General features: G+C 45.1%; 1 protein-coding gene across 2 annotated transcripts in view; it reads left to right on the forward strand.

Moving 5' to 3' along the window:
• Positions 1–20,481, forward strand: part of PPP2R5D (protein phosphatase 2 regulatory subunit B'delta) — a 502,545-nt gene that overhangs the window by 284,693 nt on the left and 197,371 nt on the right. For both annotated transcript variants that reach the window (XM_085610117.1, XM_085610118.1), the window contains exon 8: positions 10,287–10,346. In XM_085610117.1, the coding sequence (XP_085466243.1) occupies positions 10,287–10,346 (60 nt within the window). The remainder of the gene's footprint in view (positions 1–10,286; positions 10,347–20,481) is intronic.

Raw genomic sequence — 20,481 nt, forward strand, 5'->3', positions numbered from 1 at the left:
ATCAACCATTAGATAATCATTGGATTACTAGTTCCACTAGATTTTAAACTTTATAATCTTTTCAACTTAATTCATCTAACCATGAGCGAGCAACTCAAATTCTACCACTGTTGCTATTCGTGATATATGATTTTATTGTATTTCATTATATTTCATTCACTGCCCTAGTGGGCCAAAATATCTGTCATTCATTACCAACTTTAAATGGTCAAGTGACCAAATCACCAATTTTGCACAATTTATCAATCACCAATGATTGTATTGCTTTGCCCGACACATGGCCTTCTCAAAAACATACATGAATGTATGTAAATATATGCAAATGTAGCCCCAGTGGGCTATTATCTAATTCAATATACGGTGTAGTTTGAATTGTTTACAAGGAACTACTCATTACAATACCTATTTGCTGTCTATTATTACCCTCTTGTTCATAGTGTAAGTGAAATAAAACCAGTTAAAAAAGGAAACCAGGATCACAAGGATAATTACAGGTATGTATGGAGATCTTCTTCCATATTTAACCCCATTGGGGTCTTCGTGTTCAGTTTAATAATGTAGCTAGATTCTAGCTTGCGTAATGTTTTTTGGCGATCACCTCCCCTGATGTTCACTGGTACAGCATCGATCACGAAATATGACAACCCTTTTGTATCACTGTTGTGACAACTATCAAAGTGTCGGGCAACTGGATAAGCTTTATCCGCGTTTTTAATAGCTCGTATGTGTTGCAACACTCGCTTGTGGACTTGAAGAATAGAGCTGCTTACGTACTTCAGGCCACAAGGGCACTGAAGCACATAGACAGCAAATTCGGTTTCACAAGAAAATTGGCCTTTTATTTTCTGTTCCTTCATAAAACCTGTTCAAGATAGTAAAAGCATACTTATTTCAGTACTTTCTATGCTTCAGTCCCTGGAGTGTACCCAAGGATAATCTTTCGGAGATTGCCAGCTGTCACCGCCATGGGTAAACTTCTAGAAAACTCTTGGAAGTTACTTGCGTTCGAAAAGTAAGATTAAAGTGTTGTCGGAGAGCTCCTCCTTGAACTCTGCTAGCATCAGTGATGCAGAGCGCTTCATCTCCCTGAATGCAAATACTGGACGCAAGAACACCGTTTCAGTACTGCCGCAGCACCAGACGATCCGAGTCCCTCTTTAGTTCGCTTGACAGAGGCTAGAAAGTCTTTTCAGTAGTACATCTATTTAGTTTTTCAGCCCTGTTTTATACAACATCGATCGTCTTTGTTGACAGGAAGACGCCTTTGATTTACATTTGGAGTTCAGAATTCCAGCTTTGGAACCCACCCTGCTGGTCTCAAACTTCACTGAAAGATCCTGAACCCATGAAAGTCTTGTCTATTCTTGCTGTTCTGAATTCCACTTGGGGCTTGTTGTATTTTAAGTTCATATCCCTTTAATTGCATGTATCTTGTTTACCAGTGGCATGCGCTATGTTATCTTTTACTATGCATTCCAAGTTCTATTGTGGATCTGTTTGTCTGTGTTCCAGTAAGAGACTCAGTTGTACTTGGAGTCGTCTTCTGGAAGTATATACTGCCGTGCTGTCTTGTAATAAAACTATTTAAAGATTTACCCATTTTACGGATTTTAATATTGACGACGAGCAAGAAGCCTCTCTAGTCGGTAACAGCACGGGAACGGAGAGTTAAAAGAACCCAGGGATTAAAAGAACGAAAGAGGAGTTTGGATATTGAGAAATAAGAAAACGCGGAGAGAGGAATTAGCATCTCGACCAGTCAACAAAAAAAGGACAATTGGCAACGTTTTGTTACTGAGTAAGGAAGTGCTAATTTAACGCTGAAGGAAAGCATATTTTAAAAATAAATACACAGTACTGGTACTCAATGGATTTGTGAAGAGGAGCGATCGGCGTATCCTTGCACCGCTCAAAGGAGAACGCGGCAAAGGAAGGTTCGGTTTCCTGGAATCAACGTGAGGATCGTCATCAGCATCAAGGTCTACGTCCGTGCGTAAAATGTATGCTAACGCGCGGCGCGTTGGCCATCTTTGGTTGCTATGGGAAACCGATACACGGAGTGAACTCGGACGAGTGGTGCTGCGCGATCAGGAAAAGAGTGTGCTCGTAAGAGTTTAAACAGGATGTAAGCAGGGAAAAGGTTTGGAATTAAAGTACTTTTTTTTTTGTGAGCAAAATCTGGGGAATATTATTTATTTGAAGCAAACCTCTCCATATCTAAACATCGTTGTAAGAAGGAAGAAGCTTTGAGAGTAAGGTGACATGATTTGTGAGTAAAAGCAGGTGAACATTAATTTATAAAGAGAACATTGAAGCTGGAAGGGTAATTTAAAAAGAAAAAAGGGGAAAAAAAAGAGAGCTTAAGAGGAGCTTACAGAGGACAGAGTTAGTCAAGGAAATTTTAAAGAACATTATTAATAGATAAGGAAAGAAATGCAGTTTGAACCACCAGGAAAGCTTTTACAGAATAAGGGTGATCCACCTTTGCCATGGACAAGGTGGAAAGAAGAGTTTTTGACATGCATGAAGGCGATTGATGGTGAACGCATGGGCGCAGAAAGGAAAAAAAGCATATTGCATTGTTTAGGATCAGAAGGACAAGACATTTTCAGAGCTCTACCACAAGTCACACCACCAATAGGAGAAGAGAACGTTAATGTGTATAACGAAGCTCTACAAAGGCTTGAAAAGAGGTTTAAACCAACTACCAGCATTGCGTTGAACAGATTTAAGTTCTACACAAGGGCGCAGAAGGAGGATGAATCGTTCGATGACTTTTTGACTACTTTAAGATCTTTGTGTTCATTGTAAATTCGGCATGATGGCCGATGAAATGATAAGGGATCAGATAATTGTGCATGTGAGGAACAAGAAGGTGCAAGAGAACTTATGGGTGATGGGTGATCCTAGTTTATCTGAAGCAATAGCTAATGCCAAAGCTGTAGAACAATCTGAAAGTTGGATGCAAACAGGAAAAGTACGAAGAAGAATGAAAGTGTGGAAGAAGTATGTGTTATAAAGAATAATACGGGAAGCAGTACGCAGGGTCGAAGCAGCAAGCCGGATGTTATACAAAAGAGATTTATAAACAATAGGTACAACAGTGGTAATGCGTTTAGAGGTAATGGGACTTTGGGAGGTCAAAATTCATGTTTTAGATGTGGAAGTAAAACACATGTAGCATCTTTCACGGGATGTCCTGCTATTAATAGAGAATGCAGGAAGGTGTGGAAGGTTGGGTCATTTTAGTAACGTTTGCAGAGAAAACAGGAGAAGTAATCCATCCGCGTCTGTTTCAGGATCATTCTCGACGGTTAGTGGAAATGAAGTGATTCACAATGAAGTTGAAAGGGAAGAAACCTATGATCATGCAGATTGTGAAAGAGGGTTTGTTGTATCCATTGTTAGTAAAAGCATAAGTGAGGGAAATTAAATTTTGCTGGAGTCACCCAAGTGTACGGTTAAAGTGTTTGGTGTGGAATTACAACTCATGGCTGATTCAGGATCACCATGGACGATAATATCAAAAGAATACTTTGAAGAGAAATTGCATGATGTGTGTAATGGGAAAACATTACATGCTAGTGATGTTATTGCTCAAAGCTTTGACGGATCAAGAATTGATATGGAAGGATACTTTAGTGTTACTTTGTGGTTCAAAGGAAGATGTGCAGAGATTAAATTGTACATTGCTGTAAAAGGTGTAAATGTGTTAATATGGTGTGATCAATGGAAGCTTGGGATTATTCTAAACCCATGATCTTCAGAACCAGTCATTTTAGGGGATTATGTTTCACCACAAAAGATGGCAGAGTTGGACCCTAATGACAAGGTGAGAAATTTAGTTAAGTACGAAAATGTTTTCAGTGATAAGTTGGGAAAACTTATTAATTTTGAACACAAAATTAATCTAAAGGCAAACTCACGTCCGGTAGTACAAAAATTAAGGGGGGTACCCATTAATGTGAGAGAAGAACTTAGGAACATGTTGAAATAACTCACAAATGAAGGAGTCATTGAAGAAATTGAGTCTTCTGAATGGGTTTCACCCATTGTTTTAGTACGTAAGGCTGATAAAAATGTGAGTGTGTGTGTGTGTGGATCTGAGAGCTTTAAATTCCAATATTGTTATTGATTGCCATCCTCTTCCAAATATAAACGAAGTTGTGTCTATGTTGGAAGGCGCAAAGGTATTTTCAACTTTAGACCTAAGGTCTGTGTATCACCAGATTTGTCTGTCTGAAGAGTCAAAAAACCTAACAGCATTCATAACTCCCCAAGTCCTGTATCGCTACGCAAGAATGCCGTTTGGTTTGGCATCAGCCGCATCGGTTTTTCAAAGAGTTATGTTCAGGGTTTTCAGAGACATGGATCATTTTGTTAAATGTTTCCAAGATGATATCTTAATTTTTTCGAAAAATGAGGCAGAACATAATGTACATCTGAAAGAGGTCTGCAGTAGATTGGAGAAAAATGGTGTCACGCTCAAGGAAAACAAAACAAATGCAAGTCGGTAGAGTACTTAGGACATACCCTGTCAGGGGATGGTGTTGTTCCAAAGACATCGACTGTGGATGCTATCATTAATGCTCCAGCTCCCGTAAACAAGGAACAATTATTGAGTTTTGCGGGAATGTGTGAGTACCATAGCAAATTTGTCAATAACTTTGCATGTAAAATGGAACCTTTGAGAGAGTTACCTAGGAAGAATGCAAACTACAATTGGACCAGTTGTCAACAGAAAGCGTTTGAAGATATCAAGCAGGAGATAGTGCGTGCACCCACTTTGAAACCGTTTTGTTTAAAAAAGGAGTGCATTATCACAGTTGATGCAAGCCTATGTTAGTGGTGGTGTACTGTCGCAGAGGTATGGTAGAGAAGAATGGAATGTGGCGTTTGCTTCAAGAACGCTCAATAAGACAGAGAGAAAGTATGCTGTGATAGAAAGAGAACTACTTGCTTGTGTTTGGGCCATTGAACACTACAAGTTGTACGTATGGGGTAGCAAATTCACGTTAAGGACAGACCACAAACCATTAGTGAACATCCTTTCATCTGGTGGAGGGTGGAATTCTACTGCTAGGATTGCTAGGCTGTCATCTAGGCTTCAAGAATATAATTTTAAGACGGAGTATGTACCTGGGAAGAAAAATGTCACCACTGGTTTTCTCTCAAGGTTACCATGTGTTCAAAATGGAGCGAATGTTGTTAAAGAAACTGATTTTGTACTTAACATTTGTGACATCATGCCTGCACAATTTCATGAGATTAGTGAGAACCTACGGGAAGAGTGTGTTAATAAGCATAGGGACTGGCTAGAAATTAAAAAATGTTATGGAAGGATGGCCCAACAAACATCAGATTAGACCGGAGTTACGACCTTTGTTCAAGGTCGCAGGGGAACTAGAATTTGAAGGGGATTTTCTCTTTAAAAATTGTAAATGCATTCCCCCGAAAGGAATGCTAGACGTTAATCTTAAAATAGCTCACAAGACGCATCCTGGCATTTCATCTATGAAACGCCTAATCAGGAATTTTTTTGGGTGGCCAGGCATTGACAAATTTATCGATGGTGTAGTCAGGGAATGTGAATTATGTGTGTCTAGTGAGAGGATGCGGAGTGTTTAAACTCCTCCTTTAAGTATGGTTGAATGGCCAAAGGAACCGTGGCAAAAGTTAGCTTTTGACATTTCTGGTCCTTTTCATATGCTACCGGAAAAGTTTAGATTTGCGTTTGTTTTAGTAGATTACTATTCTAAGTGGCCTGATGTAAAATTTGTGAACAAAATCACAGCGGAAGTTGTTTTAAATTTTTGTAAGAGAAATATTTGCACGTGAGGGTTTTCCATCGTATCTTGTCACTGACAACGGTGTACAATTTACTTCATCTGAGATGAAAAATTTTGTAAATAAATGTGGCATTAAACACGTTTTCACTTCTCTATATGGACTGCATGAAAATGGTCAGGTTGAGAGATTTAACAGGGTTTTAAAGGATTACATAGTTGAATCTGTAAAACTAGGGGTTGGTTGAGTAGAGTTGGAGAGAAATTATGGTTATATAGGATAACTCCTCATACCACAACTGAAGTTAGTCCGTTCAAATTGTTGAAGGGAAGAGAGCCAGCCTCTAAGATTTGCCCATGGTGGTTTCGACAGAAGTGTGTTAAAAAAAAAAATACGAGCAGGGAATGTGTTAAGGACATTGCTTCTAAAGTGGTGAACAAACAGAAAACCTGTGATTGGTTTGATAAGAAGTGGAAAACTCAAGTACTATCTTTTAGAGATGGTGATTGGGTTAGAATTTTAAAACCTGGAATCATCCGTAAGGGTGCTAGCAGATTTGGAAAGGCCATTGAAATTAAGAGTGTTTAGGAACTCTGTTGCCACTCAAGATGGTAAGGTATATGGAACGTTAGAAGGGTTGCAAGATGTCCACTCCGTGTGCGCGGCGATTCACCAACAAGCCCTTCTAATAAGTCAGACCATAGTAACGAATGTAATGCTGGTACCTCTGGTGAATCCAACAAGGCGAACAAAGATAATTCTGTTTTTTCTAAGGTTAGAACCTCTAACCGTGTAAAATATTTTCCCAGGAAGTTGAATGACTGTTTAGATTTCTTTTCTGTTTTTGTTTTAATTTTAGTTTCTTCAGTTTTTTTCCTTTGTTTCTCGGTTCTATTAAATGAGGGGATGTGTTGTATTTTAAGTTCATATCCCTTTATTTGCACGTATCTTGCTTACCAGTGGCATGTGCTATGTTATCTTTTACTATGCATTCCAAGTTTTATTGTGGATCTGTTTGTCTATGTTCCAGTAAGAGACTCAGTTGTACTTGGAGTCTTCTTCTGGAAGGATATACTGCCGTGCTGTCTTGTAATAAACTATTTGAAGATTTACCCATTTTACGGATTTTAATAGGGCTGCATGGAGTTAACAGTCTGGGAGTCCACCTTTTTAAGGCCAGGTCCATATCTCTTCTAAAATGGTATTTTGTAGAATATAGCTTGCTGTCTATCAGTCTAACAGGGGATCAGTAAAATCAAGCCTTTTTCTATAGCAATCCTGAACCTAATGTCTTGTATATGAAAGGTGGTATTACGTTGCCACCCTCTTTCTACAAAATGTTTTCCGATCAAGTTTTCTTAACAGTATACTAAAAGACCTGCAGCAGAGTTGTCTTTACACCCTTTGAGTGAAATCAATCAGCATTTGTAGAGTGCAGCACTGTTACCCTGGAGGTATCTAGGCGCCGGGGTGTAAGGTCTCTGTTGAAAAGCCAGGTCGTGAGGAAACGTCAGGAAGAGGGTAGAAACCAGTGGAAATAAACAAAACGGAGAGAAGAAAACCAAGCGGAAAAGGCAGAGCAGAGGAGGGCAAGAGTGCAGAAAAGCGAGTAGAAAAGGTCAAACGGGGCATTAAAATGAGCAGAAAAGGCAAAACGGAGCAAGAAACAAGATGAGAAGGCAGAGCGGAGGGTGGCGGACTGACGGCAAGCTAGACTGGAGAACGTTTGTTGGGGGAGCTGGCACAAGGACCTGCTCCCATTCAGAAGTTAAGGATCTAAAAACCCTGTTTGTGCTGTTCCTACTTCTGACCAGTCGACCGATTTTTAAATCCACTTGTCCTTTACCACTCCTTCACGTTCTACTTGTGTTACAACTGCTACGGTGACCGTTTTAGGAAATATTCTCATTTCAGAGCTTTTTCAGGCTTCATGACGTTACTTCCTTCATTTTTATTATTAGTGGATATTCAAAAAGGCTATGGTGAAGAACTTGTTTAAATAATCAGTTGGCGTCCTGGTTTCTCAAGGTTATAGGTGCACTGGTAATGCCTTGAAGGAGAAGGAACTTGCTTGCAACCAGGTTCCTAATACAAATGTGAAGCTGTGTACTGTGGCCGCCCCTGCAAGAGCAGACCTTTGAAGGAGCAAGGCTTTGCCTGCCGGAGTGATCGGTCGTGATCACTCATCACAGGGGCCCTGACCGTTCTGACCAGCATCACCTGCCAAGAGGCCCCTTGTCTGGAGACATTCTGTAGTTCACCTGCACCAGCAGGCAGAGTGAGAAGCATGGCAGGTAAGAGGCGAAGCAGACATGTACCTCCAGGACTGGAAGAGCATCCAGAAATTCAGATGGTACAACCCCACTTGGGAATCCTGCCTCGACAGCAAGTGCCTGGTCAGTGTTTCTGCTTACCAACTGAGGAGGACGCCAAGACCCCAGAGCGGGATAGCTGCTAGAGCTGCCATTCTGTGTCCAGATTGGACCCAAATTCAGGAACCACCTGTGAAGCTACCTTGCTGGACCTTTGGAAGAACAGAGACCTGCCTTCCTGCTGAAGAACTGGCTGTGCCAAAAGCAATGGTCTGCTTCACAGCACATGAAGCCCAGCTACTGGAAAGAGTCACTTGGGGCAGCCTGCCCTAGCCCCGCTGCTACAGAGTCACTTGGGGCAGCCGGCCCTAGCCCGCCTGCTACAAAGAGTCACTTGAGGCAGCTGGCCCTAGCCCAGCTGCTGGAAAGAGTCACTCGAGGCAGCCTGCCCTAGCCCAGCTTCTGGAAAGAGTCACTCGAGGCAGCCTGCCCTAGCCCCGCTGCTGGAAAGAGTCACTCGAGGCAGCCTACCCTAGCCCAGCTGCTGGAAAGAGTCACTCGAGACAGCCTGCCCTAGCCTAGCTGCTACAAAGACTCACTTGAGGCAGCCTGCCCTAGCCCCTCTGCTGGAAAGAGTCACTTAGGGCAGCCTGCCCTAGCCCCGCTGCTGGAAAGAGTCACTTGGGGCAGCCTGCCCTAGCCCCGCTGCTGGAAAGAGTCACTTGGGGCAGCCGGCCCTAGCCCCGCTGCTGGAAAGAGTCACTTGGGGCAGGCTGCCCTAGCCCCGCTGCTGGAAAGAGTCACTTGGGGCAGCCTGCCCTAGCCCCGCTGCTACAAAGAGTCACTTGGGGCAGCCTGCCCTAGCCCACCTGCTACAAAGAGTCACTCGAGGCAGCCTGCCCTAGCCCTGCTGCTGGAAAGATCCACTTTGAGTAGCCTGCTCAACAGATTAAAGGGCACTCTAGCCGGCTGTGCAGAGGAAACAGACTTTAGCACAATGAAACCTAAGCCCAGGATAAGCTCCGTTGCCTTAAGTCCTCAACAATGGTGAGACTGTGCTGCCATATGACCCCCTTGCCCCTTTTGTGCCCTTACCTACCTCCTTGAATAGAGATTTTGGGGAAGTCTTAAAATGTTACAATTGTAGTATTAGTCCTTAAGGTTCTGAAACTTCGCAGTCTGCCGGCCAGTGGCTACTGGACTCCCCAGTACACCTGTGGTCTGTCTGGGAAATCTCTACCACTCCAAGTATTTATTTATTTATTTTTTAGCTACAGACGAACCACCACACCTCACCCCGCCCCCCTCTAACTAAGGGGCCGAAAAAATGAATTGACTGCCACTAGGCCCACCAAGTACTCCATAGCTTGAGCTTTCATGATTTTGCCCACTAGGCACCATTGCCTAGACTTAGCACGGCCCCCTGCTTGACTCTATTGGACTTCCCGTGGTAGAAGGATGTCTGCTTCTGTGGGTATCTCCTTAGCATCCTCTTGGGTCTGTAGCAGGTACAAAGAGTTCATTTCTAAGCGCATTCGTCAGGATCATTGAAACAAAATCCCTGCAAACCACAGAATCCTTTATTTCTACTTTTTGAAATAGTGTCCGGAAAGACTGACGTTACAGATGTTTGTTTTATCCTGAGGAAACACCAACAAACCGGACATGGCTGTTGGGCCTGTGTTGTACTAAACTGTCCTGCTTGATGCTTGAGAAGAAGAATCGCTGCTGGGGCTTTAACTCTAACCCATTCCTGATGTTTGATAGTTCTCTCATTTACTTGTGAAACCTTTTACAGCTTGTAAATAGTCTTTTTTTTTCTAACATTGAGAAGTTGTTTGAAATTTAGTTTTTTCACATCCTATGGCTTATAAGTGTCTGTCCTCATTCCCAGGAGCATAGCTTCGGGTACTTGTTTGGGATGGTACACCCCACTGAAATTTCTCTTGTGTGTGCGTGTTGTCTGTAAACCTGTGTGTTGTCTGCAGATGTGTGTGCGCCTATTTGTTCTAGATAATCACAGGAATGAGCTCCTCTGCTCTCTTACTTGCAGCGAGTAGGCTTGACTGGCTTTACACGGTCTCTGATTGTGTCTAGCAGCCAGAGCAGTGGGCGCTCTCAGTCCAGCTCTGACACACTGTTCGTCCATAAGATGAATTTGAACCAACCTTTTCTGTTTCTTCGCAGGTTTATTTATGAAACCGAGCATCACAATGGGATTGCTGAGCTTCTGGAAATCCTGGGCAGGTCAGTGTCTCTGCAGTGATACCTGTGCCCTGCTTCTCGGCGATGGGTTGAGCTCTTAGACTTTGTGTGGGTTGACGGGAGCACTGGGTTAAACTTGCTGGGAGGTTTGGAGCCATGGCGAATATGGTGAAGTCACATGTTGGTTTTTGTCTTTGTTCTTTGGGGCATTTACATTGGTTTTGTGTTTGTGCTGGGCATCTGCAGTGGAAATGCAGCATGCAAGTGCCCTCACGCAGCACAGGGGCTTCTTAGTGGATGGTGTTGTCAACTGTTATATTCTCCTGTCGAGTGTCCTCCAGATTTCCAGAAACCAGATGAATGGAAGGCTGTATGAGATGTACTTGCGATGATAGGTGATTAGGTAACAAGTAGTAGTATTACCGATAGTTGTGTTTAGTAGTCCCTGTTGTGGAATATGGAGTGGGTCAGAGTGCTTCACAATAGCAAGTCTTTAAACACTATTGTTACTTATAGGAATGTAATGTATTTGTTTGAGATATTTAAGATATTAATATGAAATGTAGTCAGACAAACGTATTCTGTTGCTACTGCACTTTCAGTGCCCCTTGCAAGACCAAATGCACTTTCATTGTTCCTGAGAGAGTCCCCAGCTATCATTTGTGCTCGCTTCCCTGCCCTGAGCATGAGATCCGATTTTCTTGGTTTCCTGGTGCCCTTCGAGTATGATTGGAAATGTTGTGGTGTATTGACCTGTGTGGAGGGAAGGTGGGTGAAGTGCATGAGGTTGGAGGCAGGGTAAAAGTGTTGTGTGTTGCTTCAGTAGCTCATAATTATTAGTGTTTTAACGAGAGATACAGTCACTCATCCAATTATTAAAGGACTCTTACAAAGTACTCTTAAATAGACTAATCAAGGAAACTCTGACAGGAGGGCGAGCGCCAGGGCTAGACTAAGTTCCAACAGACATTTTCTTACAGGACAGACCCAATTGGTCCCAATATATACTCTTACTAGCAAATGCTATTGTACATGGTGCTCCTATCCCAGACACGTGGAAGGGGGCAGAAATAATCCCAATATATCAAAAAGGAGACCAGTCCATGCCTGTAAATTATAGGCCAATACGCCTTATAGATTCTATACAAAAGGTGGTAGCCCGGCTTGTGTAGGACAAAATCATGCATGGATGGATGAGCACTCCATCATCCGTCACCTCAGGCGGGTTTTCGGTCCCACATAAGCACAATCGATCAGGTCTTCAGCTTTGTCACGTTATGTTGGCGGACAGTAGTCCTCGGCAAGGGCAGCATGTATGCTGCCTTTGTTGATTTGAAATCCGCTTTTAACCTGGTCTCACGGCCAAAATTAAAGGAGATACTGAAAGAATTGGGGATGCCGCAAGACTTACTCTGCCTTATTGCCCGCCTCCATGAGGGGAATTTTTCACAGATACGATGGGGGATGCACAGAAACAAGACTGATCCATTCCCAGTATGTAAGGGCGTTTGCCAGGGATGTGTGCTTGCTCCGACATTATTCTCACTTTTCATAAACGGAATGGCTAACTTTCTCGCGAGCGTTCAAACAGACGCAGAGAGATCCCGATTTGAATGTTTGCGGACGACACTTTGATTATTTCGAAAACCCCAAGTGGTCTGCAACAAGCATTGCGGCAATATAAAGAATTCTGTTCCCTTCGAGATTTAAAAATGCTGATAAGACCAAGTTTATGGCTTTTAACCAACACTGATCCTTCAGGGGCAAAAAAATAATGGACGGGCTTCCCCTTGAGCAGCTTGACACATTTGTTTACTTGGGCATTAAACTACAGAAGGATGCCATGGCACTCAAACATCGACAGCTAGCGGGTGCCCTATGAAAGGAATTCAAGAGCTCCCTGACAACACCAATCAGCCCGGTTCTACAAACCTACAACAGCAAATTGGTGAGCTCAGCCCTTAATGGTGCCAAACTATGGGCCCTGGGCGACACTACACTGTTAACAATTGCTGAGAATAAGTTCCTGCGTGCAATAACCAGCATAACGCAAAGTACACAGACGGTCCCTTTATGGAGCAATCTGGATAGGAATGCCATTGCGGATCATGCCAGGTTACGGCCCAACCTATAATGGCGCAGGATATGGACCACACCAGAACTGACAATGTACGCCGAGGGCTTAAGGGACATCATCGATGTGGACCAATTCCACAAAATCAGTTGGTTGCACAATTTAAAGGGCCTTTTAAGTAAACTGGGCTTTGCACATTTGTGGGACAGTCCCACTACCACCCAGTTCCTGTCGAAAAACACACTAAAAGAAAAGTATTGGAAGTGGATTGCATATGAAGAGTGTAGGTGCCACAATCTCTCTTCACTCACAGGGCCTGATTTACAAATTAAACCAAAGTTCGAGTCTTATTGGCATGATATTACAAAGCCTCTCGATCGGAAATTGTATTTCCAATTAAGGACTAGAAATCTACCACTAAAGAGCTTTACAGCTAAATGGTCCACCACAATCACCAACAAATGCATGATATGCACAGACCAAGTAGAAAACTTAGCACACATGTTATTTGTCTGTCCTGCGTATTCCAGTCCATGCAAGGTCTGGTTGGTGCAATTATGCAGGAATTTGGGTACTAGATCGTGCAACACAGCCCTTCGAATCCTCTGCACAGACCCATCACCAAGGTATGCCATTCCAATGGCAAAATTTTTAAAGTGGATGTGTTGTATCCGCTCGCAAAATCCGTAGATGGAAAATTAAACTGTAAACCTAATTACGAGCTGGTACACGAACTAAAAGCTATGTGCGGACTTTGATAAACACTTATATGTTCCCTGGAAATGCTATGAGATATTTGAAAATCCATAAAAAAAATTGTTCAAACCATGTACCAGTGACATTGCATTAATTGGGCCTATTCATTTCTACTTTATGCTATTTTGCACAAATTGATTTTATTTAATTTTGTAATCTTTTACAGGTGTTTTTAATTCTTTTTATCTGTAACGCTTTTATGACAACGTTGAATAAAGCATTCTTTGACTTGACTAGACTAATCTGGGAAACACCTTCTGTTACCAACAGTAAAGTACTGAATGGCAAAGGCAGTCCGAATCTCAAGCTACGGCCTATGAAAGCACAGATCTGTGCGCGATTTAGAATGTCACCTTTATGATCCAAGGGAAGAAATGGTGGCTTATTTTTTTCCCAAATTGTGTTTATTGATTTTATAGACCTACAAAGAGCATGACGACTTAGCACCCTAGAAACCGTATACAAAGACAGTGCCATAGTGCAGAACAGTATCATATATAATGATTACTTCCATATATCTTCCAATAATTGACAATCCAAGTTGTCTTGTTGCTTAATACAAAAGGAAGAGAATACATGCTAACAATCCCCTTCCCTATTTCAGGCAATGAACTTATAATCAAAACGAAAAGAGTAGTGAGACTTGCATGTACAGAGCATCAACAATATCTACTAGTAAGTGGTGATGAGATTAGAGGTTATCAAGCAGTTGTTATGGACAGTCTAAACTATGGAGGATTGGGATTGTCCCGGGCAGGGGTCATTTCTGGAACAGATTAAGTGCTCTTGTGTACTGGTGGCAAGAGACTAATGGTATGCCCTCAGAGATACCTCATAAGGTGTCCTCATATATAGTCTAATCCCTTTGGGGTTTCCGTGAGTTTGTTGGTCAGGCATTCCATGGTAAGGCCTGGGCATAGGCGGGCAAGACTGGGACTTGGAGGTGGCTGTTGGCTTCTTCCAGGCGGCTGCTAATGCCATCTTGACTACCCCCAAACAAAGCCACATGATGGATTTATCTCGACTGTTTAGTGTTTAAGAGAAGGATTGTGCAACTCCAACAAAGCAAAATCAGGCGTCTGCTGCAAGGTATTTCCCAATATATCTTTCATCTGAGTTAAAATGTTGCTCCAATAGGATCTAATCATGGCAGTCCCACCATATGTGGCGGAAGTCGCCCAGTAAACCACAATCCCTCCAACATCTAACAGACCTATCTGGGTATATTTTGTGCAGCTTAGAAGGGTAGAGAACTTTAAACATGAGTTCTGCACTGTGGAGAATATAACTGTAAGGTTTACCCCACAACGCAGTCATTTTCCGCTGAGGACTAAATGTGGCTGATTCCGTAGATGCTCTTTCCACTTGGAGCAGCTCTTCCTCCAGTGCCAAGCACTCCTTGGTCTTTGTCTCATGAGTGTTAATAAGCGATTTTCATTTTCCCCATAGCACCGCTTTAAAGGAATCCCAATTTGTGTCGTAATTATAGCCTTGGGGGTTATTTTGTTGGAAATACCCCCTGATAGTTGTCCTGAGCTTGTCTTGGCAGTCCCGTGTCAAGGGGCTTGGAAGAAAAACATCTGCAGAAGGATGACTTTGGACCTGGCCAATCCAGCGGGTGTTCCGGCATGGTCTGAAATCGTTATTGGATGCATCTTTGTGGTCACTATGGTCGGCTGCAATGTTTGGTCTGTTTGGGAGTATGTTTTATGTGTACGGGAGAAAAAGATGTAGTCTTTGGTAGTGGGTTTGAATGTTCCCTAGGCATCTAACAGCCCTTAGTGTGTTGTTTTTTGTGTTGTGAGTTGGAAGAAGACACCAGTTTGTGCCCTCTGGGGGTTAATACTAGGCAGACCTGGGTCCCAAAGGAGATTAAAATCTCCCAGAACAAGGATCTCGTGCTCTGCAAAGCCCCCAGTTGGCTAAGGAAGGAGAGGAGAAAGGCAGTCTGATTTGAGTTTGCAGCATAGATCGTGGCTATAGTGCATTTATGGCTGTGAAGGAGCCCCTTGACCACCATCGTCCTATGCTTATCAGATTTAACGTCTGTTGGAAATTGGAGAGATGAGTGAAATAACCGGCTCGACCCATTGTGTTTAAAAGTTGCAGACGATCTGTAAATCCGTGGTTAGGATTTGTGTCGTCTGTTTTTCTTTGCGTTTTAAGTGAGTTTCCTGTAGGCCCACTATCCCAAATCATTGATCGGGTTCCCACATCCTGAGAGCACGGCCCTCCAAGATTCTGCGTGTAGACCCCTCACCTTGTCACCTTCACCTTCTCCTCATCCCTTCAGCCAGCTCCGAGCATGCAGTCAAAAAAATAATGGAACTGTAAAAACTAACAAAGTTAGGACCTGAAGCTCCTCATTATTAAAAACACTTATCTGTTGACACATTGATCTGGAGAATGTGGTCCAGTTACGCCAATGCACTGCACGTTAACAGCTCGTAAGCTATTGAGCAGAGGCTCTAGTTGAAATGTTTTTGCTCGTCCTGTACCCCCAGTTACGCAGGTGCACTGCACGTTAACATCTCGTAAGCTATTGAGCACAGGATCAAGTTGAAAGGGTCTTGAGCGTCCGGTACCCCCAGTTACGCAGGTGCACTGCACGTTAACATCTCGTAAGCTATTGAGCACAGGATCAAGTTGAAATGTACTTGAGCGTCCGGTACCCCACCCAGGTCCCCTCCCCAGGTAGAAGCGGTTTGATCATTTCTGCACAATGGAGTGGTCGCCCACTTCGAAGCAAGTGTCCAGGCCAAGCTTATGGGCAGTTCCGTGTTGATTCCATAAATTTCCAATTCTACCGAGACCCAGATGTACATTTGGCGTCTAAGATCCATTAAGCTCTGCCATCATTTCCTTATTTCTCGGTATGACGACCCCTACACTAGTTTTGCCATTGACGACCTGCCCTGGTGCGTCAATGGTCTATTGAATTTGTTCGTGTTCCAGTCTCCCTTTGTAGGACAGATGTCTATCCTCATCAGCTCCTCCTCTCCCTCCAGCTCTGTGAAGTGGTATGATTTGTTTTCTCAACCAGCCTCTAAGCGCAGTAGTGTGCAGGAGTTACCATCTCCTTTCCTCAAGAAAAAGAAGCTTTCTTTGACTATGACAGCTACCACTTCTGCTGTCGCACCTACTGTTTTGTCACCTAAGAGACACAGTTCTCAGGCTGAAGAGGCGTCTACTTCACAGTCCTCAGGAAAAAGACTGTCCGCCTCGTCGACGATGCTGCCGACGACGAGATCGGCGATATCTGGCTCGTCGACGGTGACTATGACGACGACATCAGCTGCTTCGTCGTCGACGAGCGTTCTGTCGACGTTATCCTCGTCGACGGGGACCATCACTAGTACAAGGGCTGTGACTTCAATTTTGCCCATTACATCGACGACGAAAAAGGCAAAGGTACCGTCGACGCTACCTGCGTCGTCGACTAAGGCGTCGTCGAACTCGTCGACGCCCATTCCGTCGTCTAATAAGAAAAAGACCCCGTCGACGGCGACTTCGTCGACCAAGACCTCGACGACGACAACTCCGTCGACGGCGGCTCCGTCGACGACGATTCCGACGACAGTCGCCCCGCTGAAAAATCCCACCAGCAGAAGAGTCAGCTGGTTCACCCCGAAACTCCTCGACTCAAAACACAACTGCCGGAAACTGGAGAACATATGGCACAGCGACAAGACGCCAGACAGCCGCGCTGCCCACAAAGACGCCATCCGCAACCACCACCACCACCACCTCATCAGGACAGCCAAAAAGACCTCCTTCACAGACCGCCTTGACAACAACGCACACAACAGCAAGGAGCTCTTCACCATTGTGAAGGAACTCTCCAACCCCAGCTCCAATGCCAACGACATCCCACCATCGCAAGCCCTGTGTGACTCCCTCGCCGCCTTCTTTCTTTTTTATTTTTTTTTTATTTTTTAATAGAAACCTTTATTTGACTTCAAGGGGTTACAGACATGGGCCTACAACCCTTTGGGCCGGCCGCTAAGTAGCTTGAGACGTACCATTCACCGTTATACTAATTAGTCAATCCGGCGAGCCCGTCAGTCCATCATCGCACCCAGAGAAGGCAGAAGCGATGGTTGAGTGACAATATTAAATACGGTTTCAGTTTTCAATTTTAAACCTAAAATAAAAAACCTTACACACAAACAAGGCAATAGACATTGTAAAGGACAGGACGCGCTCCCCGGGGTAGGGAATCAATGATCAGCGGCAGAGAAGGGAGGGGGGCACGGGAACAGAGGAAAAAGCAAACTGTAACACACTCGTAACTTAACAGACTAGGAATGCTCGGCTAGGGGGGCGAAGAGGCGTCCAATACAACAGCCAGTGGAGGGGCACAGATGTCTCCGCGATAAGCGTTCCACGGACCCCACACCCCAGTCCATATCCGCGGCTTGCCTCGCGCTACATACAGTCTTTTCTCTAAACATGCACCAATCCATATTCTCCTTCCACACCGAGACCGTGGGCGGCCTCTGGGAACCCCATAACTGGGCAATATTGCGTTTGGCCACCATATTTCCCAAAGTCGCCCACCGCGTCTGTGCCACATTATAATTGTTTGGCTCCCACGCGTTCAGCAGGCATCTCCTAGCTTCTGGAAGCAGAGCAACGTGAGTGACTTCCTCCATTACCGCATGCACCCGACGCCAAAAGAGCGCCACCTCATGGCCTTCCCATATAACGTGAAGGAAAGTACGCTTACACATCCCATCCACAGAGAAACCCTTGCGCATCAGGCGGGGACCAGTGACGTACACTCTATGGAGTATCTTTAGTTGTACGAACCGAAGGCGGGACGGAATTGCCACCTCCTGCGGGGAGGCCAATGCCGAAACCCAGTCCTCATCATCTAATTCCAGACCGTCAGCCACCCAGATCTCCCTCAAGCGGGTCAACAGATCCGCCCGATCGTTGATAAGCTTTTTATAGATCAAGGAGATTGTGCTGTCCGGCACGTAGCCATCGAGCACCCTATCCTCCAGCGGGGAATTTTCCGGGATAGCGGTAGCATCAGGGAAGACCGAGCACAACGCATGACGGACCTGAGCATACCGGAAATACTCCCTATCGTTTAGCTTATATTCCGATTTCAGCATTTCAAACGTTTTAAACTCCCCTTTCACCCAGAGGTCACTCACCTTACCTATGCCAATCATATCCCATTTCTCAAACCCTTTGGTTTTCCACAAACAGCCCAGCCTTTCCGAAGCATACAGTGGAGTCGCTCGATTCAGGCGGTCTGTCCAACCCATCGCAGCATTAGCGGCATGCCACACCCGTACCGCTATCTTTGTTGGGCCTGTCAACTGCACACCAGGAGACTTCGAATAGAGTGCTCTATTATAATCCCCCCCAGGCAATAGCATTTTATCCATCTCGAACGCCGGGTTCAGGGCCGGCCCGTACATCCCATGGTTCACCGCCGCCAATTGGGACGCCCAATAATATCGCTTGATATCGGGGAGTGCAATACCTCCATCATACCAAGGGAGTGTCAATTTTGTGAGAGCGATTCGGGATTGCCCATCCCAGAACAACCGCCTCTGCAGGCTCTCCACCTCACGGAAATAGCGGGCCGGTATGACGTCGAGTGTATTTTGCAGTGCATACAGGAATCGTGGCAGCGACATCATTTTAAACCACGCCGCGCGCCCGAGCGGCGAAAGCGGAAGCCGTCGCCACCTCGAGGCGTCGGCCCTTAGTCGTTGGAGTGGGAGGAGTAGGTTCCGCTCATAACGGGCCACAGGGTCCAAAGTTATGAACACTCCCAGGTATTTAAACCCTGACGGCGCAATCTGGATAGGGCAGCCACGCGGAAGAAGAGGAGCGTCCCCAGAGAGAACATAGACGCATGACTTGGCCCAGTTAATGACCAAGCCGGAGTTGAGACCAAATGAGTTCAGAACATCGACCAGTACTATCAAAGACAGCCGGGGAGATGTAAGGTACAGGAGAATGTCGTCCGCATAAAGAGATGCGGTCCTCAAATTCAGGCGTCCACCTAATGCCGCGCAACGAGGGCTCCCATCGTAACCAGGCAGCCAGAGGTTCCAGGGCAAGTGCAAATAGGAGGGGTGACAGCGGACAACCCTGCCGCGTGCCTCTTCCCAACCCGAAGGGCGCCGACACTGCCATTCACAACTACCTGGGCCAACGGTTCCTCATACAGCAACCTCACCCAACCGATAAACCCGGGGCCAAAACCAAATTTCGCAAGCGCCGCCCAAAGATATGGCCATTCTAGGGTATCGAACGCCATAGTGGCATCCAAGGACGCCAAGACGGCCGGTTCACGTATGTACTCCGCTCTGGCGAGCACTCCATGAAGACGCCTCAGGTTCAGGGCCGTATTACGGTGAGGTATGAAACCGGACTGGTCCGGATGGATCAAGTCGCCGACGACCCCAACCAGACGGTTAGCTAAAACCTTAGCAAGAATTTTAGGCTCAGCATTTAATAAGGAGATGGGCCTGTAAGAAATACACCGATCCCGCGGCTTCCCCTCCTTGTGAATGACGACTATGGTAGCGAGACGCTGATCATAGGGGAGGGAGCCCACGTCGCGCGCTTCAAGAAACATGTCGCGGAGATGAGGCGCCATCTTGTCCGGGCGCAGTTTATACAGTTCAATGGGAAGGCCATTGGGACCTATGGCCTTGCCAGAAGCGATCGAGCGAATAGCCAAAGCAATCTCATCAGGCGACAACGTCGCATCCATCAGTACCCTATCCGCCTCTGACAACGACGGCAACACTATATCTCTCAGCAACAGATGAGTCATCCTCAAGGCCATTCGAGACTGGAGAGTATACGTCGCGGAAATAAGTCGCGAAACATTCAACAATTTCCACAGGGTCAGTCACACGCACACCATCCGCTCTCTCGATAACCGGCACCACTCGACTCGCTCTCTCCTTCTTGTCCAGCCATGCAATCAATTTACCAGCCTTGTCCCCCACATCGTATAAGCGCCCCTGTTGCTCTCTACTCATCACTTTGGCAGCGTCAGTAACCAGCGCTTTATAGTCAAGCTGCTTAAGACTGAGAACATGCAACTTATCTTTCGTAAAAACCCAGCTCCAGGTCCCCCTCCAACTTGGCTATGTCGTTTTCAAGGCGAACCACCTCTACAGTCTTGCTTTTCTTGGAGTGGGAAATGAGAGAAAGAGCCTGCCCACGGAGCACTGTTTTGAAGGCTTCCCATAACGAGACAGCAGAGGACACTGACCCCACGTTTTCAGTAAAATAGCGCTCAATAGACTTGACCAGGTCCGCCCGGATTTTAGGATCACGCAGGTACCAGGGGTTAATCGGTGCCAC

The sequence above is a fragment of the Triturus cristatus genome, chromosome 6, assembly GCF_964204655.1.
Source record: "Triturus cristatus chromosome 6, aTriCri1.1, whole genome shotgun sequence".
Classification (NCBI taxonomy): Eukaryota; Metazoa; Chordata; class Amphibia; order Caudata; family Salamandridae; genus Triturus; species Triturus cristatus.